At 52.6% G+C, this 23,591-nt stretch overlaps 1 protein-coding gene across 1 annotated transcript in view; it reads right to left on the bottom strand.

The window, feature by feature from the left end:
- Window positions 1-4,161: 4,161 nt before the first annotated feature.
- The window catches only part of LOC119113451 (cadherin-related family member 1), a 33,357-nt gene continuing 13,927 nt past the window's right edge, over window positions 4,162-23,591 (bottom strand). Inside the window, exons 2-5 of the mRNA XM_037237795.1 lie at window positions 7,918-8,554; window positions 7,079-7,230; window positions 5,090-5,305; window positions 4,162-4,344 (exon numbers count right to left, since the gene is read on the bottom strand). Of these exons, the coding sequence (XP_037093690.1) occupies window positions 4,162-4,344; window positions 5,090-5,305; window positions 7,079-7,230; window positions 7,918-8,347 (981 nt within the window). The 5' untranslated portion in view covers window positions 8,348-8,554. The remainder of the gene's footprint in view (window positions 4,345-5,089; window positions 5,306-7,078; window positions 7,231-7,917; window positions 8,555-23,591) is intronic.

Genomic DNA, 23,591 nt, shown 5'->3' with positions numbered 1-23,591 from the left:
CGGCCAAAGACACGTCGCACGAATACCTTACGATAACCCACAAACATTCATGGGCCAAAGATCCCCCATTTACCCCCCGACAGCACTGACCTTTGACTTTCTCGAAGTCGAGCCCGGCGGGGTCACGCACGCGGATGAGAAAGGTCGCTTCATTTACGCCCTCGGGCGGCGTGACCTCGAAGATACCGCCGTCACCCTCCAAGTACATCCGGAACGTGCCGTTGGTGCCCTGAGGAAAGCAGCGCGATAGCCCAGCTGGTGGCGATGAGCACTTCCCTGAGGAGAACTGACATGGGGCCCATATTGGTCTGGGTCTGATTCTCGACTGGGAGTGGCGTCATCGAATGGAGTGCTAGACGAAGCCACACATGTCTGAGAGAGTTTATTGGGCCACAAACCAATTGGCCTGAGAACTACGACCAGTGCCACTGGCCTATGGTTAGATTTAAAGGTCAAAACGAGGTCAAAGCTGACCTCCTTTTTATTCGAGTGCTTGTCTTTTGAGTAGTTTCTGGTGCTCATTTTGAATTAATTAACGACAGGGACGGCAGCAGAGATGTTCCATTCCTTTTAAGGTCAGAGTAGGTCACTGACCTAAAATGACTGAGGTCAGCGTTCTGTTTTTAGGAGCATACCGCCTAGCATAAGCCCAGACGAATATTCAAATGACAGAATAGACGTATTCTCGTGGATATTTTGCCACCCTAACCTTATAGAGGTAAAAATGGATTTCTTACCTCATTGATCTTTTGCTTAAGACAGGTATCTAACTTCACAGTGGCTGCATGAGAATGTCTGGGGACACTTGAAACACAAATATGTAGTTTGCCCTAGTTTGGCCTTATTGCTACCAGGGTAATAATATGGGAACGTTAAACTTCTTACAAAGTAAGCCCATGTGCAGATCAAACTACGCTGAGAATTTGGTGCCCCTAGCCATCTTAGTTTCTGAGATCTCGGGGTGGGGGGGGGGGCAAATTGACCCCCACTCGGGTGAAGGGTATTCAGCCGGTCACCCGGGCACGTGTTAACAGAAGTCGCAGACATGTCTCATGTCTTTAAATGGTGCGGAGGCGCTCCGAATAATGTGAGATACGAATGCAAGCAGCGGAAGAAAAGGCGTTTTTCATCAAACCGGATGACGAGCATGCTCAACCACGCTCATCTCCCGCCCCAAATGAGCAACAAGACGCGATTCGAACGAATAATGCAGCACATCACTCCCACCAAAACGAATCTAGAAGGAAAATCGCAGCATCCAACTTGTCACACCGGAGTCAGCGGTCAGTGTCCTGGCAGCAGCCGCTGTAGCAGACGCGGGAAACATTTTTCTTTAGCCCTGCCGCCCCGCTATGCCGCCGCCGGCTCACCTGGTCGTAGTCGTACACCTGGGGCCGGGCCGGGCCGAGCAGGGTCACCGGTAGATGGCGTTGCGCCGACTCGCTGACCTCGGCTGTATAGGTGGCGCTGCGGAAGGTGGGCCGCTCGTCGTTGACGTCAGTCAGGATGACGGTGGCCTCCGTGGTCACGTGCTCTGCGTCAGAGCCGGCCTCGCGCGCCTGTCGCAGTGGCGGAGTCAGGGTGAGGCAGAGGGGAGTCAAGGTGAGGCAGAGTGTAGCCAATGCGAGGCCCGGGGGAGTGAGAGTGAGGCACAGGGGTCAGAAGGAGTAAGGATTGGTGAGAGTTCGATGGAGGCACAGTCAAAGGCTCAGGCCTGTAAGGGGCACACAGTGAAAATATATTTCTATCATGCTTTTTAACTTGTTAGCAATTAAGTGTTACAAAAACTTCCGTGCTTCCGAACAGTCAACCGCCATCACATCGCAATTAGGGGAAGTCAATGACTTTGGTTGATCAGTACATACAAAAAAAATCATGGGTAGCATAGATACTGCAGATACTGATAGATACCCCCGTGTTCTCCTTGCATCCGTAACATGACACATGATTACGAAAGGAGGTCCGGCAAGTATTCTGAGTTTGGCACGAGGCACTTTAAAAAAAATTGGGGGGAGGGCAAGGCTTGACTCCACCATGGACTGATCTGCCTGCGGAGACTGCATATATTTTGCATAAGCCACATTTTTTTCAATATGTGCCCAAGTGACGCATAGGTACACAACTTCTTCAAAAGCTTGTGTTCATACGCAGGCTGTGAAACTCACCCCGATGGTGAGGATGAAGGCGCCATTGGTCTCGATGCGCTTCTCCCGGTCCAGCTCGCCCGCCACATAGACGGCCGCCACTAGCGGCGTCGATCTCGAAGCTGTCGCCGCCGCCGAACAGGGCGTACTCTATTGGCGCGTTCACTCCTCGGTCTCCATCGATGGCCATCACTGGGAACCAGTGAGAACAGTCAGAGCTGACCCAACATACACGCGTAAGGATATATCAGGCATGTGCCTAAATGACAGGGGAAATCTGCATTGATCGAGTTCACCTCTATTCGATGTTCAATATGTTCAGCAACTGTATGGGTCGTCCGGGGGTGGGGGGGGGGGGGGGTTGGGGAGGTGGGGTGTCTGATGGCATAAGCAGGACTTATGATCATCAAAAACACCAGACATGAGTAAACGAAATTGGAGTGCACATTCTACAAAAGGTGGTTCCATATTTTGCCACCACTTCCAGAATATTTTAAAATCCGTTCCCATACTTCATCACTAGTCCAGTTTGACGAAGGACCATACTGACTCTAAATTCAATAACATACACCAATGACCGATGGATACAACATGTCAGCATTCGTAGAATAGACGGGCATATTTTAGCCATACTTTTATGGGATTCTTTTATAGAAGAGATCAAATCAAATCAAAATCAAATCAAATATGGAACAGACCAATCATAACATTTTTTTTAAACTCTTTTTTCCACCCCCACCCCCCCCCCCCACCCCACTGTTTTCCCTTGCACATCCCTCATGATGTCATAAACACAGCGATGCTGACCTTGCATGACCTGGGATTTCACTGGAAGATCTTCTGGAATGCGTGTGACGGGCGGCACCACCACGAACTCTGGCGGACTATCGGCAACATCCTCCACTCGCACCACTACCGCCGCCGTGGCTGCAGGTCGGAGACAAGCGCAGGGGTCAAGGTCATGTGAAGTAGTTACTGCCATACGTCAGGGTTGACATCACATGTTAAAGGTTTTGTTAAACAAAGCAACTTACACGATCCGAAATGAACAATGCCACTTGGCGTGCTCATCGTCAAGTGAAACACGTACTTACCACACGTACACGTAACACGAAACACGTACTTACCACACGTACACGTAACACGAAACACGTACAACACATAGTACACGAAACACGTACTACACGTACGTACATTGGTGGCATCGCAAGAAACGCCCAAAGCAGAACACAATGACAGGTTAACATTGCTGGGCTCCCGGTCAAAGCAATAAATGGCACTTACCACCCGAAAGGAGCAAGGTCAAATACAAAGTTCGTTCACATACAAGAGCCTGGAGTAATGCCAAGGTCGCGGCTACACGTCAGACGACACGTCGCACGAGCGACACGAGAGGAAAGAGGCCTTACATAGACCTGTCTGGGGTGCGGGAAAGCTGGCAAAGCCCCTTGCTAAGCTTCTGGTCACAGGCTGCCGTGCTAATGGTCAGCGGAGAGAGACAGTCAGTAATGTTGGGTTCCTCCATTATCCAGGGTGACGTGATGATTTCTAATAGGGTCCAAGAGAAGGAACGAATCGGTCTTTATAACATCACGTATGTAATGGACTGGATTAAAGTACATTCGGTCACAAATGACTATTTTAGGGCTAAGGGATTAAGTAGAGCAGTGGGTGGTCTGTGGCGATGTAGAAGACAGCCGCCGCCGAGCCATGCCCCCCCCCCCCCCCCCCCCTCCACACGAGCGCTCTGTTGGGGTTTTGTCCGGGCGTTCGGGCAGGGCTCTGGTCAGGACGCCATTAGGTTGGCCCGTGGCTGACGACCGCAGCTGACTTCAAACAGACTAGGATTGACGTACCGTTGACGGTCTGTCGATTGGCGGCGTTGCAAGCACTTTGAATGAATGAGTAAATGAGGAATAAGAATATTTAAAAACCCTACTGAATTGGAGGTGTGGAAGCCACTCACATATCACCATCATCGTGCGAGATCTGGACACAGTTTACAAAGTGCTGCCATCTACCGCTGACCTGTGTGAGCGTTGATTGCCGCCCTATCCACTGCCAGCACTTGCAGCTGGTAGAAGGGCTGACGCTCGTAGTCGAGTGCACCCTCCAGCCTCAGCACAGCCCGTCCCTCCTGGGTGCTCACCGAGAACAGCTCACTATCGGCGCTTGACTCGGCCACCAGTCGATACACGACCTGCACGGCATACCAACAGATGTCGTTAGTGGGTATAGTACTGGCAGGTAGATGGCGTTGACTTCCTTTGAGTTGTTGCGTGAACGAACGAGGACGGAGCTTTACTCTCCCAGGAGGATGGAGAGATGTGTGGGTTGGCAGTAAGCTTGCTTAAAGGGAATGTTCCACGGATGGAGATCTTGGGGCAGGCACCAGACATGACGAAGTAAGTTCACTTGTAGCTATTGGCTTCCTTTGAAATGTAAAAGACTACTAGGGCCAATACAATTTCACTATTCAGTAAGCATGTTCATCAATACGCCATAGTTTGATTACGTCATAGAACATCTTTATGATGTTGGAGTCGCTGCCCGACTGGCTCGTGACGTTCTCTATATTTAACCGTGGTCCTACATCGTTAACATGCATTCACATGATTGGTTATGGCAATATCCTTAAGTTATTCGATTCCAAATTTTGTTGTTGTCACAACTCAAACTGCCGAACACTGTGCCACTGCCTCATTTATCCCCTATTATACAGCACCAAACGTCATGCGTGTTCGAAGCTTGCACCCAACACATTCCTGACCGAACGGCCCTCACTCTTACAGTCACCAGGCCAAATGGACCGCTACTACACTGACCTGACCGAGAAGACCCTTGTCCTCCCACTGATCTGGCCGAACGAACCCTGGTCCCTGTAGTGACCTGGCCGAACGGACCCACATCCCCGCACCGGCCCGCCTGAACGGATCGTCACTGACCTGACCAAACGGACCCTCATCCCGATCGGTAGCCTGGAGGACGGCGAGCACGCGCGGCGCGGCATCCTCGGCTACGGTCAGCGTCGGCTCGTGCGGCACGAAGAGCGGGCTGTTGTCGTTGACGTCCTCGACGAGCACGAGCAGGGACTGCGTGACGACGGCCTCGCCCAGCCGCCCGTCCGTCAGCGTCAGCACCACGCTGTACTCGTCCTCCAGCTGGCGGACACGCGGCCGAGCTCAGGCTCACGGGCATGGGCACGGGCACGAGAACTGGCGTCGGTTCTGGCACAGCAACGGGCACAGGAGCTGGCACGGGAGCTGGCACAGGAGCTGGCACAGGAGCGGGCGCGTGAGCTGATACAGGAGCGGGCGCGTGAGCTGACAAAGCCGCGGGCACGGGAGCTGACACAGGAGCCGGGACGGGCACACAAACTGGAGATGGAACAGTAACGGTGACGGGGCCGAGGACGGAAACTGCTGCAATCGTTGACATGGTTATTGGCGCGGGAACAAGCGAGGGGACGAAAAATAAACCTTGCAGGAACGCTTGCAGGCATCGTCCTGGTCGCGGGCACGTTCAAGGTCGGTCAAGGTCAAGGTCGTTGGCACAACCAATGCTACAGTCGGCACGGTCACAGGTGCCGTCAGCGGCTTAGTGTGACCAGGCTAACAGCTATATCCAATGCCACAGGGATTGGCACGATCAATGGCGCGGTCAGCGGTGCGTTCACTACACGGTCACTACACGGTCGTGGCACGGGCACGGTCTCACCACGCTGTAACGCACGGCAGGGTCAGCGGCGCGTCATGGCGAGTCCCGAGAAATCGCAGACCCCACGCACGCACCGACGGAGTGGAGAGAGGGGCACGGAGGGGAGGGGCGGGGACAGAGGCGTTGCTTGAAGGAAGGCTGGGTAGTGGTTGGCAGTATGGTTGTAAAATAGGAAAAAATGGACACACACACACGCACACACACTCGCACATGCACACACACACACACACACACACACACATATATATACCCTCTCTCTCTCTCTCTCTCTTCTCTCTCTCTCTCTCTCTCTCTCCTCTCTCTCTCTCCTCTCTCTCTCTCTCTCTCTCTCTCTCTCTCTCTCTCTCTCTCTCTCTCTCCTCTCTCTCTCTCTCTCTCTCTCTCCTCTCTCTCTCTCTCTCTCTCTCTCTCTCTCTCTCTCTCTCTCTCTCTCTCTCTCTCTCTCTCTCTTCTCTCTCTCTCTCTCTCTCTCTCTCTCTCTCTCTCTCTCTCTCTCTCTCTCTCTCTCTCTCTCTCTCTCTCTCTCTCTCTCTCTCTCTCTCTCTCTCTCTCTCTCTCTCTCTCTCTCTCTCTCTCTCTCTCTCTCTCTCTCTCCTCTTTCCTCTCTCTCTCTCTCCTCTCTCCTCTTCTCTCTCTCTCTCTCTATCTCTCTCTCTCTCTCTCTCCCATCTCTCTCTCTCTCTCTCGTCTCTCTCTCTCTCTCTCTCTTCTCTCTCTCTCTCTCGTTTCTCTCTCTCGCATCTGTGTGTGTGGTGTGTGTGGGTGTGTGTGTTGTGTGTGTGTGTGTGTGTGTGTGTGTGTGTGTGTGTGTGTGTGTGTGTGTGTGTGTGTGTGTGTGTGTGTGTGTGTGTGTGTGTGTGTGTGTGTGTGTTTTGCATTGCATTCGTGTACATGTTGTAGAACGAAGAAACACCACACACGACGCAAAGTCTATAAACTGCAAATAAGATGCGGATGTATGCAGAAAAATGCGGGCAATGATATAGAGTACAGGGACGCGAGAGACGACACAAAGACACGATACAGGAGCGCCAGCACAACAATCCCGCGCAGAAGCGTGCGCAGACACGCATACAGAATTGCGGACGGAACGGACCGACACCTGACATACGCATCTGTCATACACACGTTCCGACACAGCAGCTGGCATGCCGGGTGACCTCGGGTGACCTCGAGACGTGACCCGACACAGCCGGCCGTGTGACCTCTGTGCTGACCTCGCGGTCGAGAGCTCGCCGGAGCACCAGGTCCGCCTCGGTGTCGCTGACAGGGCGGATCTCCAGCAGCCGCGACCCGACCTGACCTCGCACGGCGAACCGCAGCCGGTCGCCGTCCGGGTCATAACCCCGCAGCCGGTAGATGACGCTGCCTGAGGGGGCGCAGCCGGGTCAAGCAGGTGATGGGACGTCTGATTGGAGTTTAAGGTGGCGGCATCAGGCTGTGTTTTGTGGAACATCAGGCGTGTATCGTAGCGTGGTGTTGCTCAGTCACTATTGTGTGATGTGTTCTGGGAATGATCTGCTGGAATTGTAATACAATTTAGATGGAGTTGTGTGAAAAGCTGGAGTGGTTGACTTATATAGCATCTCCTAGGTTGAGCATTAATACAGCATGTAACGCAAAACTGGATAAATGAGCATTTGTGAGACTTGCCATTCCATCACAATGGATAATTTTGTGATACAAGCGTGGGCGGGTGAAAACTGACGAAGCTTTTTGCTGCAAAGCTGCTGAGCATTCAACAGTTTGCTCAGATTGAGGGAAGTTGGCGTGGCCGGTGCGAAATCTGGCATGCCGTGTATTCCAACCGTTATGAATACCAAACGTGCTGAGCAAGGCCGTGCTTCGCTTCTGGAGCAGCTTCATTACCACTGATATGCGAACAAGAGCTTCATGCATGTACATCAAGATAACATTGGCTGGCCTTCATGTCTCGCTTTTGAGCAGCGTCATGCACGAAATGGAGACTGACCCTTCAGGACTTACTCCTAACGCCAGTTGGAAGTAAGTAAGTAGTAAGGGAGTAAATACTAAGAGAAATGGGGTAAGTACTCACCAACGGGCGTCTGTGATCCCTCCCTCAGTCTCAGAACGATCTCACTCTGACCATCCAGCACAAATCGAGGCGGCACGTTGGAGCACACTGGCGCCACTAGCACCGCGAACACTAACGCAAGTGTCGTCCACAGGTGGCAGCACGTGTTCAACGGCTTCGACACCGCAAGACTTTGGCACTGGTTGAGGGTTGCGGGTGGCGCGTCCGACCCGCGTGGGTCCGTCACACGTCGAGTCCCACCGCCGTGCTCGCGCCTCGATCGAGGCAGCCGGTCGGTCCGCTGGGTGACGCCTCGATCTCTCGATGACACGCAGCCGCACATTGACACCACTTCCGGCGGCGGCGGCGGCGAGTCGGCCAGCGGCTCGCCGACCTCCGGCGCGGCCCAGCGGCGCCCGGGCCGCCACTGTCTCTCGCGACCGAACCCCATCCAGGCAGAAGACGATCACCGAGTCGCTCGCGAGTCACGGGCCTGTCGTGAGAGTCACGAGCTGGTCACGGGAGTCACGAGCTGGTCATGGTTCGAGTCAGGGTCGGTTGGCGATGCGGTGAGCCGCGAAGACAAGTTTCCCAGGGACGTTAGCAGAGTGTGATGAGGGCTCGAGTCGCAGTCTTGTCTCCGTCGGCTCTCTGTTGCCTGGAACACAAGGGAGCTGCCGTTAACACTGATACATTCACTTGCCGCATGCAGAACCATCACTTGAGTTGCAAGTGCACTTCAAAACCCAATTTGAGATTTTCGGATAATTCAAGCATTTGGGCAGAACTATAATGTCCCATCGTGGTTCTATAAAAGCAGAAATAGGATAATTTCTCTGCCCACGCGTTGGTGGGAGGTGTAAACGAAAGCAAATGCGCTGTCTATCTGTGTGATCAAACCCTCGGTCACGCAGGCAGCGAAGACCACGCACGTAGCAGTTCGTGATGCGTGGTCGCCGACTCCTCCCACACAAAGTCACGATAGACTTTCTCAAGAACGTGGTTTCTCGTACACTCTGTACGATGAAAGCCAGTCAGTTTTCTGCCTGATTAGCATTCGTTGTTCCCGGACACGCAGGAGGTCGCGGCTGTTAAAACCCCAAGCGCGGTTGATGGGTAGGGCATTCTTGGGTTCCGTCCGGCCTGCACGGTCCAGCGGCCCTTTAAAGACGGGCTGTTCCGCCGCGCCAATGGTGATTCATGGATCAATGAATCAATGGTCATCAGAAGCCTACGGAACTAGTGTAACGGATGGCTCAGAATGGCACGGAGCCGGGCAGTATAACGGAGGCACGCATGCGGCGCTGCGACTGGGCCGTCTCGTAAGTTCGCTGCTTTAGAACATTACATTTCGTGTAGTTACGGGTATGGTGCGTTGCGCTTACGCTGAGCTATGTGGGATCGTTGTTGCAATACAGCAAACTAGCAGAATGGTACACACATTATGAAGTACGGACATGGAAGGACTTCGCAACGGAAGTTTTTGCGTGACAAGGTGGCATAACTTTAAATTGTAGCGTACCACAACAAAAAGGCTTGCAATTCAATGGAACGCGAAAAGCTGTCACAGACCAGATCGTAGAACATCGTGGTTAGACAAAACTTGGAGAATCTTCGTCTTACATGATCGTTGCGAGCCAGCCTTCAGACATCGTGACTGCTATTAAACACGGCACATATCTAATTAAATCACCAAATTATGCAGCAGCGTCAACGCCACTGCGTGCCATACATCAGCCGTGAGTATCCCAGGATCCGTAAGAACAGGTAGGCATTCATTACAGCAGTTTCAGCATTGTCAAGCCACTGGCACTGTCGCCGAAGACCCGATGTAAATTCGGGACGGGGGGGGGGGGGGGGGGGAGTGAGCATCCGGGGCATCGACCTCCGCCACAGCTCTGTTGAGTTCCTGCCGCTTTGTTGGAACCTCGTTCCCCGCACTTGTTTTCCCCCGTCCTCGTTATTCACATTCAAAGTGGACGGCATGCATTCCAAGCCGCGGCTAGTCATGGCGTCTCGAGGTCAAAAGGTCGTTTACTCCGGCCTGAGGCTGTACGGGTCAATGCATTGGCCTTACGTGCCTCATATGAACTCACCGTAAACGTTCGGAACAGGTATTACTACATGATGGTTTAGTTAGCATGTGATGTTTCGAGTGCATACACCCGTTGGGTACATTAGGGGGTGGGTTTGGGGGGGTTTTACGACGCACTCAGCTGCAAAGGCTATAAGGCATCGCCTGTCTCCCATCCTGGCAGGAAAGATAGGCACCACGAGGAATCGACCCCCGCACCCGTGGTTTCCCAGACGCGTAGCTTAACCACTGCTCTACCTACTCCCTACATCTAGGACATCTCAGTCTGTATATCCCATTTGGAAAACTTATGACAAATGCTTCGTCTCGTTTCACAGCGCGCTGTATTGTGCAAAGATGCGATCTTTATAAATGAATAAGTACGAATGCAGCGAAGGAAAGCTTACCAACAGTTGAGAGAGCTCATTCAACAAATGAGCATCCCATCTTCGTGACCACAGAGCGTCGCGTAAAATACATTTCCTAAAACATATGTGAGCTCCATTTCGCATGCTTTCCGAGAGGGAAATCTTCAGAAATGTCAAGCAATCGCCGAATATGCTAGTCTTACCTTAAAACTCCCGTCCTGATCATCCCAGCATTTAAGAGAAGTTCGACAACACCTCCAAGTGCTGAAGAACATTAACGAGAACAACGACAAGAACGATGTTCAGAACAATTCCAAACCTATTCATAAGAGAAAAAGTTATTGGTCATTTGAAAGATCTTAATGTATTTAGCGCACTACTTCTCCGCTACTTAAGCGTACCACCTCTCAAGAAATGAACGGACGGGCTGGCCAATCAGGGACACAGGAACGCCACAAACAGAGAGGGGATCGACCCCAGCTCAGTGTCGAGCCTGCCCTTGCACCACCACAGGGTTAACGTCGAACATTTGTGAGACGCCGGCGGCGGATCGCCGATTTTCAGGCGTGTCCCGTCGCCCACCACTCTGTTGCCCCATCCTCCACACCATGGTAAGGCATCGGGAATGTGAGTGAATGCGTCACAGTAAAGTACCACCTATCGCAGCACTGAGACGCAAATAGAGGAAAGTTATTAGGAGAGTTTAGTTACGCCATTTTGATCAGCCTCGCAACAATAGGCCACTATGCAGCCGGGTAATCCAAACAGAGTCAGCCTCCGTATCAGCCTGCGATAACTGGTGCTGTACCAGCGCAATCTGGGACTCGTTCAACCGCTCTAACGGCACTGTGTAAGGCTCTAGTTCTGCTCGTTCTGGCTAGTCATCTGAACCTCTGGAGTGTTCAATCGAGGGGGTAGTAAACAAAATGACGCGTCATTTATGAACATGCACCTAGTAAGCTGAATGATGTGCTGTATTATTTCACGCATTAAGCCACGTAAAAGACAGCTGATATAGCCAGATACATAATCGGATCCGTGCATTAACTACGCACCCTGATGCCAGAATAGCGTGTCGTATACAATCTTACGCCAGCGGGAAATGGCTGCCCTTACATCCTGACCCACCGATGTGCTTCGGAGACCTCAATGTGAGCACACTCGAAGCACCTTGTGGTCCAGATTTGCACGAGTGCCTATCGTGTTTTAAACCTAACACCACATGCAAGGGTGGCCTGAGAGCTGCCTAGCTTTACTGGACGATGACAGATTTAGGCTACTTCCATGGCCGTAAAATTAATTAAAGTGTCAGCGTTTCTGGTGTCGGGCGTTTGATCAATACTTAAAAATAGCCTGCAAGCTCATTAACTCCATCAATTGTAGGTACTCTTCTCAGGTCCCTCAGTTCAGAGATCCAGTGGCCTTCGGTCGAACTGGACGCGAGGAATGTTTTGCACACTTTCAGAATTTCATTATCTCTCAGCTGAGGGGTTTTTGGTCGTCACAAAAAGCGAAGATCGTCACGGCCACAGCGCGACGCCTCGGGGAGTGAAAACGACCCCACCACCCACCACAGACACCCGGGCAGGCACGTAACGCCGGGCTGCCGTGATCGATCTCCTGCATAACTGGGCCAAAGCACTGTTGATATACGTCGCGTGGGCGCGCTTCGTTTGCCGAGCGCTCGGAAAGTGAGTGGACTGTTTTGGTCTCTGTGTATCATGCGGTGGAATTTCTTTTATAATTCGAGACAACTCTTGCATGAGAGGTAGGCGGGTCGCAGCATCCCGAGTCGACAACATCCGTGTTTTTCTCTGCGGAAAATGCATACACACAGGCTTTACACTCTTATCTTTTATCTTTTAGCAGTCTTTTTTACTTAACTGAACTAAAAAATAAAACTAGCAGTTTAGCAGATATCTTTTAGCCGTCTATCGTAAGACGCCATTATAAAGTTATCCCAGCCGGTGAATGATCCAGCAGTTTAAAAGTCTGCTATCTTCTATGACGCTACAACCAGCCAGCTTTGCTACAATGTTCCTCAATGAGTTCAACTCAGCCGGGACTGGCATGGGACCAGAAATCTGGGCATACACCACATGAGATCAGGTCAGACACCACATCAGATCAGGTCAGACACTAAATCGGATTAGGTCAAACACCACATCAGATCAGGTCAGACACCACACCAGATCAGGTCAGACACCACATCAGATCGGCAACCACATCAGATCAGATCAGACACCACATCGGATCAGATCAGCCACATCAGATCAGGTCAGACACCACATAAGATCAGATCAGCTACGGCGCTGTCTGGCAGCTGGCAGCCCTCTGTCTGCACACTGTCGCGATCTCTTTACACTAAAGCCAGCCCAATCCCAGTGCTACAACACCTCGACATTTGTCCCGGATGCATTTACCCCGGCTTGGCGCCGAGTCGTGAGCAGGGCTCGTTACGTCCACCTCCAGGTATGAATCTGTTATAGAGCTAGCCTGGTTTCTGCTTGTCACATATTTTGGCCTTGAATCGTTGTAGCCATACTGACCTGCCAAGGTGTGAGCAAGTCTCATGTGTTCATACCAGGCGCCACGCTGCATTACATACGGCTGCCCTTTTAAAGAAAGGGGGAACCGACGCACGTCGTCTGGCCACCTTTTGCGGGGCGTCAGTGACTGTTGAAGCCTTATTAGCGCTAAGGGGACATGGCATAACCGAGATCTGAACCCGGACCCAACATGCGAGCTGTAGGCGCTGTGACGCAACAGAGATTTGAACCTAGATCCCCCCAACGTGATAGCCGAAGGCACCAATCACTCAGCCCACACCCGCCCCATGTCAGATTTATCCTACCTGACCGTTGTCGTCTGACCTATCTATACCGGTGGGATCAAACAACGCGCACATTTCGGACTCGTGCCCAGCCAGCGCTGTTGGATCACGGGTTCTGCTTCCTGCCCCTGGATCTCAGCAGGTCATCAGCTTTGGGAGTGTCAGGGCGGGTCAGGACGGGTCACGGCGGGTCACGGAGGGGCAGGGCGGGTCGGCACGGGTCAGGGTGGGACAGGGGTGGGTCACGGTGGGTCAAGTCGGGGCAGGACAGGATCAGGGCAAGGCAGGGACGAGCCAGAGAGAGCCCGGGGCGGGGCAGGGCAGGGCAGGGCGGGGACAGGACGGGGCAGGGTGGGTCGGGATGGGTCAGGGCGAGCCCGGGCGGGTCAGGGCGGGCCAGGGCGGGTCACGGCGGGTAAGGACGGGTCAGGTCGGGGCAGGGCGGGTCAGGGCGAGCCCAGGCGGGTCGAGACGGATCAGGGCGAGCCCAGGCGGGCCGAGACGGGTCAGGGCGAGCCCGGGCGGGTCAGGGCGGGTCTGGCACCGGTCAGGGAGAGTCGGGATGGGGTAAGGCAGGTCAGGGCGGGCCAGGGCGAGCCTGGGCGAGCCAGGGCGAGTCAGGGCGAGTCAGGGTGGGGCAGGGCGGTTTCAGAACTTCCCTGCACCGGTGCAGGGTGTGCCTGAGACGCCGCCGCCGCCGCCTTTGTCCCCAGGCCGACGTAATTGCAGGGCGCCCGCCCGCCCAAGGTGTCGGCCTGACGCGGCGAAACGGCCACAACAGGAAGGAGGGCGCCGTGGCCGGGCGCGGCGCCGCGGCCGAATATGTTAACGGCCCGGCCGCGAACACGTCCGGCCGCGTGCCGAGACAATGCCGACGCCTCCGTCGGGAGTTCGTCGCATTCGGCGGTGACGGGGCGGGGCGGAGATCCTGGCGAGGCTCCGTCGTCCGGAACGACGCCCTGCGCTACATCGCGCTGGTGTGGCTGGCCGAGGGGATTCCGCGCACGGCAGAACAAAGGGTGTGCTACAAACACCGATATGTGCTCCGCTTTTTTGTCATTGTGGCGTTCTCGTAAAGTCAGGAAGTTTATTGGAGTGCGACTAAGAATGCCTTGATTGTTTGGTGTGTTGCCGTGCTGTCGAATAACAATCATTTGACATATGTGACGGAGCGGGTAGATTGGTGTGAATCAGTCGGATATGTAGACGCCCAGGCTAGTTTCGCACAGCGCTGGATCCTACATTTTTAGCGCGGATTGTGTCAATTCCAGTGGTTGGAACTGACATTAGGCTACAATTCTCCAGGAAGTAAAGATGTTGAACGTTTTGTTAAGGCTGCAATCTAGTCGTGGGACACAAAGCCATGTGTCCAAATGGCTTTTGTGTTTTCTGTCCCTGGGTTTTCGACGTGCATCTGGTTTTGTCCACAAGATATGAGTGGATCAGCTGCCGGAGGACCCCATTTCCCGTTCGTATAATATAGTGCATAACACGCTAAGCTAACACTGGTGTATGCAAAAACAAATCAGAGTGCTGCCATATGTCTACCTTCGTATGCTAACTTGCAATGTGATAGCGTTAAGGTAATGACTCATTTAGCTAACTAGGTGCCAGTTAAGAAATCAATCTCTAGGCACACCCGGTTCAAATACGGGATGTTTTAGTAGTATATGAGCTATTGTACACGAGTTAAGCATAACGGAACTGAAAGTTGAAACTTCAATCACCAGCCCCTGCGTCGAGAAACTGTACCTCAGAACTAGCTCGGAGACTTAGTTCAGCTCCCAGCTCCAGGATGTCACCAATCTTTGTTAACACTCACTGCTTTAGTTGATATTTTTCCGACCAAATTAGAGCGACAGCAAACCACGCGATCCTACGAGTGCAGGTCCAACAGTGCGTTGTTGGACGTTGGATCGGAGAGAAGAAAGGGTACACAACCGGGCCCAGACTGGTCCAGGCATCCTCCATGTACCAAACTTGGGCAGGTGCCGGAGTCGTGGTTTTTTCACTGGAGTGAAATGCTGTCGTGTTCAAACCTTCTAAAGCACACCAAGGCTCAAATGTGGAGCATATTTCTCAAGGGTCTGAATGCACACGAGCGCAGCACCAGGGTACACGTGGGTGCCAGCTTTCGAGTGTTCGACACCACCCGGGCTAAAAACGCTGAGCGAATGAGACGCTGGAGAGAACGGCCTCACATGAGACTGTGACGAAACAGAAACGTCATAATGACAGCCTGGGGAGGTTCGTATCGTTAAAACGATACGCACGGCCATCTAGACAACGCACACACGCGACTTATGAAAGCTCTTCACCGACGAGATTGCGCGCTTTCCCCAGCGGTTTCAGCTGATAGGCCTGTGAGGCTCTGGAGATTGCTGCGGTTTGATAGCTCTTGGAAATATGTGAGGGCGTTTCAGGCGCCCCAATGGTTCTTCGCACGAGAAATGATGATGGTGATTCGGATTAAAGGCACTTCGTCGTGCAGTATATAGCGTGTCTGCTATGATGAAGCGGGTTCCCGCTACACAGAACCGTAGGGGCGTTAACACAAAGACACGTGCTTACTTTTGTGTGCGTTTTGGGTCAGTGGCTACAAAAAAAACCGTCGAAATGTTGCTGGTCCACTCATACCATGACTACTGTCATCCGTATAGATGGCGTGCAGTTGCATGCACGGCAGCCGTAAGCTAAACTCCAGTCACTACGCCACTCTCTGTCTGGGGCCGTTCCAGTAAGCACCAGCCGACTCGACCTGACCTGCGCGTCTTGATCGAGCCGCCTCGCCCCGCCGCGCAGCGTCACGAGGTCTCGGGTCATGCCCCGCTGGTGACTGCGGCGATCTGGAGCGTGGCAACGGTACGGTTACACGGGTCACCTCAGTGGTGCCAGCATGGCCCGTATCGCGTGAGGGGAGGGGACGGGGCGGTCAGCAGAGATGGGCCCGCGGTGGGATGCGTGCCGACTTGAGAAGTGGGAAGACGCGCATCCATCTCCAATAAAACCCGCTTTTCGCATTGGCTTTCCAAAACGGCGTTGGGAAACACAAAATGCACAAACATGAACAAAACCAACAGCGGTGAAAAATGAACACAGAGAAGGAAATTGCCGCTATGCGAAAAGGAACAGCCCATATGACCGACAGGCCACATGTGCAGAGGCAAAGCTCCACGTGGCTGAACGAGAGATCCGAGTCAATGTACATAATATAGCACGGATCGGCAAATATCTGCCATGCCACGATGAACTGGCTTAAATTTTGCAAATTTTGTGCACGGGTCAGACGATATCCGGATACCAGAGAGGGATCGACACATATTTGGATGATATAAAGGTCTGTCCGCCACGCACAGCTTAGCCCTAGCTCTGCACGCTCTCCAGCGAACAAACAGAAGGCCCTTCAGCTAACAAAAAAGCGGCTCGACAGCTGAAGAAACAGCGGCCAGACAGCTGACCAAACAGCGACCAGACAGCTGACCAAACAGCGGCAAGCCAACTGACCAAACAGCGTCCAGACAGCTAACCAAACAGCGGCCAGACAGCTGACCAAACAGCGGCCAGACAGTTGACCAAACAGCGGCCCGACAACTGACCAAACAGCGGCTCGACGGTTGACCAAACAGCGGCCCAACGGCTGACCAAACAGCGGCCCGACGGCTGGCCAAGCAGCGACAGGACAACTGACCAAACAGCGACCAGACAGCTGACAGAATAGCGGCCCCTGACAGCTGACCAAACAGAAGGCCCTTCGCCTGACCGAAACAGCGGCCAGGCAGCCGACCAGACGCTGGCCTTGAACGGTTGGGTGAGGCGTCCATAGAGCAACTCCGGAATGGACCACGCCAACTAACACCGACCAACAAAGCCTGCATAAGCCGGAAAGACAGCGCTAGTGTACGGTGTGAGTGGACTTGGGGTCCGAGCTGATGTGCTTTCGCCTTCAGGGTCGCTGTATATCTTACTCACTCGGCAAAAATCATGGTGGTGAATGATGCCGATTAGTTGGGTAGCAGAGCGCACCGACAAAAAAAAAACATAAAAAAGAACTAACAACAACAAAAAAACAAACAAACACGGAAACCCTCCACGCATGCATGGATATGTGCAGCCGGCCAGAGCTGGCGAGGAAAGGTCAAGATCAGTTATGTCACGCGGTCGTAATGTGCATGTATAATTTTGTGAAATTAACGAGATCCGTAGTGGCATAATTCCACATTGAGGCTACTCTTTTCTGACCTCTGATTACACAACCCGGGAGCGGATGTGTGGCTTGGGCTGTCTAAACTGCATTAGTCTCACGTCGTATGCATACCGAATATCATGGAGCCCGAATGGTCCTGGACAGCTTGGTTCGAGGAGATCTCTCCAAAAAGCTCATTTTGTTTTTCCCCCTCCCGACAAAGAATGCACATTTTTGCAGAAGAGTGGTGGTGCTTTCATGATGTACGTGCAGTCAAAACATCAGGGCGTCCCGAACCCATGCAAGTCAGAAGCCTGGCTTAATACACCGTACATCAAAAAGGCTGAGCCCACCTCCGTAACTCCGTCGGCTAGAGCGTCTGCCCCTCAACTTGCCCGTGGTAAGAGGTTGAATCGCTACATACATTTGCTATTTGCCCCAGACTGGAATGGCCCGCGATCGTTGGCAACTGCCGCTCAAGGTACAGTGGGGTTAGGAGGTGAGGCCAACCATGCCGAACATTGCACCACGCTAAACTTTTGCCGCAAAATTTCTGTCGTTAAACTGGAATACCACCATTGGATGGTGGGGTCGGGGTTCACACGATAAGCACTGCTTTGCGTGACTTCTGGTCCCAGACATCCGTCACAATTGTTCGTGCGTTCGTTCGTCACAAGGTTCGGACACAATTCATAACAAAGAGCCCTCAGCCCATGTCTCGCATTAGCAACGCACTGCAACAGCTTCGATGTCGACATGAAGGTATTTGCCCCGACGTAGACCAAACTTCAGATGTTCAGGAAAAACGGAAGAAGGGAAAGGGACGTGCAGAGGCACGAGAAGACAGATGCAGTAGATTGCGAGCCAGCGGTACATGCGATGTCGGCAAAAAAAATCCGCAGTTTTCCTTACACGTAAGCACAGAAAGGACATTCCACAGCAACCTGGACCGGAATGCTAGCTCAAAAGGTGTCGGAAACTGTCCCGCTCATCCGTGCATCCGGTGCACAACGCCGTAGAGAACTCCTCGGTAAGGACGGGCTCGGCAAAAAACGTCACAAGGTGGACGCGGTCTACCTGTTTTTCGAAATCACAACACGACAGAAGTAACACAACAAGCGTGCAACATAAACCGTAATTGTTCTACGCTGGTGTGAGTCATGCTCATGGCGTACCAACATCGGCACACTGGGACAAAGCGGGCGGTCTGCGGCCAAATCTGAGCACAGCGTCCGGCAATTACGCGCCACTGGTCACGCTGTTGCGACTGCGCTCTGGACCGGCAACCGCGGCCACTGGCCCGCAGTGCGCCGCAGTGGGGCGTCCACGGCACGTAACGAGCCAGGCGTGTCATGACCCGGCAACAATGCCGTGTTGCATGCGGATGCTGCCGATATGGTGACCCTGCTTTGGAGACTTGAAAGTTGGGACCTAAGACTTGACTTTGACTTGTGGACATGATTGAGACTTTTTGGGACTTGGGGCTTCTGTGGCCCCGGAGATCAAACCCGCAGCTGCATGTGAAGCTCGGATGGGTATTGCCCTGCTCGTTGAGGGAGGATTGTGTTCCACGTGTAAGTCAAACTGCACACACTCGGAGGGGTTAAAGAAAAAAACGGAAGGAGAGGTGCCAGTGCTGGCATCGGCGGAGCGCTTGTGCGCCCAGTATAACGTTTTCGAAGAGCTGCACACCTTTGTGGAGAAAGGCGGGGCATGCTGTATGAAAGAGTCAAAGAATTATAGTGTTTTGGCAAACTGCAATGCAAAATTCAACATTGGTGGAATCCTGATAGCATGAGCTTTGCCCACGCAAAGCTTTGCTTTAAGGTATCATGCATTCCCACAGCATATTATATGTTCCAAATCATGTCACATGTCAACATTATCGCCACGCCGAAGCCAGTAGCGTTGAGAATGGATGTTGCCGGCACCTATTAACATAGCATTCGGATATTTCGCTGGCGATGCGGAAATCCTACCAAATGATCTTTGTTTATGTCGTATCGGTGACGTAAAAAAGTATGCCTTGCCCCCGCTAACGCACTCAGCTGTGCACGGAAGTACCGATGGTTGCGTCATTATGACGTAGATGGTCTGACCGTTCCGCGTTTGGCCGGTGAAGCCAGTCATTCCCTGCCAGGAAATGGCCCCGCCGAGCGCGAGATTGCGCCTTAAATGCCGCCTGCGCCTGCGCCAGATGTTGCCCAAGCAGGGCGGATGTAAAACCACTTCTCAGTTGATGATGGCTGTGCTTTGCTGCATCTCGGATGTGGTATGAGCTTGAAGCGAGTTCTAGAGCTTTTAATCCATTGTCACATTCTCGCTGGGGTTGACACATGACACACAGCCACCTTGTGGCATGAACAACGCTCATATGTATGTCACTTCTGCGCAAATGTTATCCAAACATTCATTCAAAGGGCTTGGGCCTACCAGTAAGACACGCATAAGTGGTAAGACACGCCGAGACACCTTGCTCTGCTTCATCTGAATTTGTCTAAACGAAGCAGGAATGTTTTGAAAAGTGTTCGCCCCCTACGCTGCGGCATTTCTGCAAAGTTTGGGCGCTACTTTGGTGGCGAATGCGTCATATACGTACCCAGACATGTCCGTGCTTTCTGTTGTGATATTGTTGTCCCGTCAGCTGAACAAACAAGAGTGAATACGGCAATGCTTACGTTGTTCTCTGCATGCTTGAGTTAAAAAATGCATTTGAGAGCCGCAATTTCTGCTTTCGAGGGTAGGCCCAGTTCTTTAAGCTCACACCGTAGCCAAACAAAAAAGACACATAGTCCAAACTATTCGAATGGTTATAGGTCTACCACGTCATAACTTACAAGCGGTGGCAGGCCTGCGCGGAGCACTATCACTCATCCTTCAGCGCAGGAATCCGACCCCGACCCAATGATGCCGCGTGGGCGCAGCGCTGACCCAGCCCTCAATTACCCGGCAATTCGCAGCTGATCACCGCAGTTACGCCGCTTTGGCGACCAAGGTCCGCCCGCCCGCCGCAGATAGTCCACTCCGGCGCGCACAAGTTTCACCGGAAGTGCGGCTGACCAGCCCCGCGGCGGTGCGGGTTCGCCTCGTCCGGCCCGGGTCAGCTCTGGCTTTGGACGCGTCCTTTCGATCGGCCGCGAGCAGTGTGTAGGGCAGATGCGATTTCATGCGGCGTGGGCGCTCTTGCTTTTACCGACGTTTTCGGCTGCCACGCGGGCGAAAGTTCGGCACGCGCCGATCGGCACGCGACGGGCCAGGGTCGCGGCTCTGATGGATTGGTGGGTCTGCGCTGAGTCTGAGCGAGCTCAGGCTGAGTCTGAGTCAGGCGAGCGGAACACCCAGCTGTCTAGTCCGGAGATGTTTCGCTGCTGGCGCGAGAAGATGGGGAACTGGGGCGTCTTTCTCACGAAGGAGGCGGTTTTAGAGGAGATGAGATATGTTAATGCAAGGCGGTACTTATTTTGTGAATTCGGACAGAAGAGTGCTCCAGATCCAGCACAAATCGGCACACAAATATCGGCGGTACCCGTTTTCAAACCTAACTCCATTTACTCACCGGCACATTTGCTGCCCGGAAGTGTGAGTATTGATATGCGTCAACGGTGGAGGGGTTTGCAATTCACACGGCCCACTCTAAGAGGTGGGGTGCATGCCGACCGGGTAGAGGCCGCACGCAAGTTTCTCCACATATGATAGCACAAAAGCCATCTGGAGGCAGCGTGTGGCAATCCTTCCGACTGCCAGTTCTAGCTTCGTCTGTCAATCAGGCTTTACTTCTTTCTTTATTGTTTACTTCTGGTCCATGCTGTCCAGTTCTGCTGAAATACACCGTTCCGGCTTGCCTTCACTTAAGCTCACTGCGTACGGGGCGTCGGTCGCATTGCTGCTAACAGGCAGTCTCAACGGACGCATTCCGGTGCTGCAGCATTGCGGAAATGACGAGCCCTGGTGTGACGTCACTGCTGACTGGCTGTGAAGCAGAAAATGTAAACCCGGACCAGCAGGGAGCGTCCATTGCCAGCAGGCGATGAGTGGTCGTGAACATTCGAAGGTGGTGACAGACTGAGCGTGCGCACTAAAAAAGTTTGGCGTGCGAGTAACTGATTTGAAATTTCGCCTCAAGAGATGTACGGGTGAATTGAAGTGTGGTCATTGTGGCGTTATTCTTAAAATTATGTTGGCAACGAACAAGCTCATGTCGTTTGCTGTTTGACGAACATTTCAAGCCTCTTTAAATGCCTCTGGCTGGATTTCGTTACTAGATATCAGCACAGCAGCACGCCACCAAAAACTATAACATTTAATGCAAAACCGCAATGACGTTTTTATGTTTCTCTAAGCTGCTTTTTTGGGGGTGGACGGCTTACTATGGTACGACCTTGACAAAGGTGCTATTTTCCAACAGAAGCGGAACTGCATAACGGTCTCCATGATAACGGTAATGTAAATAATCCACATAAGCTGCACAAATTGGCAGCTTTGCAAACCAACAAAGTTGCTGACTGACTGGTCCTCTGCGATTGCTAGGAATACCGACTTTAATATGACGCACTGCATGTGAAATGTGCATTGTGCAACATGTCATGAGCCTGCAAAGTAACAGATTGTTAGTAACTAAGGTGGCAGCTGACCAACGAAAAAAATAATCATTCGTAACAGAATGTAATGGTGGAGCGTCCATTGTCACTGTCATACAGGGTTTGTAAGAATTCATAAAGGGTCTGAAGGAGGCAAGACGATGTGGAAAGAGTTTTGGAGCAAATTCTTACAGCGTGGCGCCACGGGGAGAACGGTATTTTTCCAGTTTTCGGGACAGTGTCTTCGTTCCTATGACACTACCGCAAAGAGTGAGGCGTTAGTTACCATTACCTGCAAGTTCCCCTCCCTTCCGTGCCTGCCCAGACAGCGGCGCGGCACCGCGGCTCGTGACACACAGCACAGCTTCTCTTGCGTGACGTCAATCAGACAGCATTCACACATCCGCCCTCATCAGCGGACGCGCTGCAATCGATGATGGGGTCTGCCTTCATTTAAGCACATTAACCGCACCGATGGGGTCTGCCTTCAGCACATTAACCGCACCGAGTCGGCAAAGGCAATCGGCTATCGGTCAGCGCGCGTGCACGGTCGATTGAAGCTACGCTACAGCGCGGCTATTATGTGAGACGCATGAGCCGCGCACATGCTGTACGGGTCTTTATACATTTGGCAATCCGTCATACCATGGCTGTGCACGCAGTGCGTCTGACCGCTCAGCACGGCAAGATGCGCATCGAGTGGCCGTTTCTTGTTTTGAAATCCAGTCGTCAATGCCACGAGGCCCTGCGAGAACAGATGGGATGTTTTTCGTGAGGGGCAACTTCGTGGCGGTCGGAAGGGAATGTATGTGTGGTGTGGTTGATGAATAATGGATGTGCATTATGATAGTTGCACCACATTAATTATTCATCATGAGACTTGGGCTTCAAGCCATTCAAAACAAATTCATTGTATTACGGGGTAGACATATTTCCCACCCCATGCTGTAAAAATATTTCGTGAATTCATGCAAACGAGTTACTATCCCCATGTTATGTATGTATCCCCACAATTAATGTCTGTAAAAGGCAGGTTATCACTTCTTTCGCAAATACCTTCCTTTACACACGGACGAGACTAAGCAGCGGTGACAATGAGAGAACGACAGAATATCAACTTCATGCCGTCATGGATTCGGCCTCTGGCGGTACAGTCTCTGACATGGGTATGGCAACGCACCGAGTCACGGGAAAGCGCCACACGATAGCTCCGGCAAAACGTCAGCTGACGGGCAAAACATCAGCTGACTGGCAAAACATCAGCTGACTTAGGACGCGCGGCAGAGGCGATCGCATGATCACAACTGCGGGGAGTGGCCTGGCGGCTCGGCACGCTTGCCGGTGAGAGGGATGGGTTTAGTTATTGGCTGCTGATCCAATCTTACCTTCCCAAGTTTGAACGTCCGGCAAAGTTGGGTTTAATCGCATGCACTGCGCTCGAATTAACGTGCAACTTTCACAATTTGTTGGTGCATGACCCGGGCTCCAGGCCCTGTCCCAAGACTATGTTTAGAGCATTCACTCAGAAAACGCGCAATTTTACCGAGCCCTCACGCTTTCCAGCTGACGAACGCCAGAGATCTCGCGCGATCTAGAACATCTTACACTACAGATCTAACAGCCGTACGGGACTTCAGAAAACAGATGCTCATGCTACACA

Source organism: Pollicipes pollicipes, unplaced genomic scaffold (genome assembly GCF_011947565.3).
Source record: "Pollicipes pollicipes isolate AB1234 unplaced genomic scaffold, Ppol_2.1 Scaffold_1600;HRSCAF=1878_pilon_pilon_pilon, whole genome shotgun sequence".
NCBI classification, from domain to species: domain Eukaryota; kingdom Metazoa; phylum Arthropoda; class Thecostraca; order Pollicipedomorpha; family Pollicipedidae; genus Pollicipes; species Pollicipes pollicipes.
This window is presented reverse-complemented; position numbering and strand designations above follow the sequence as displayed.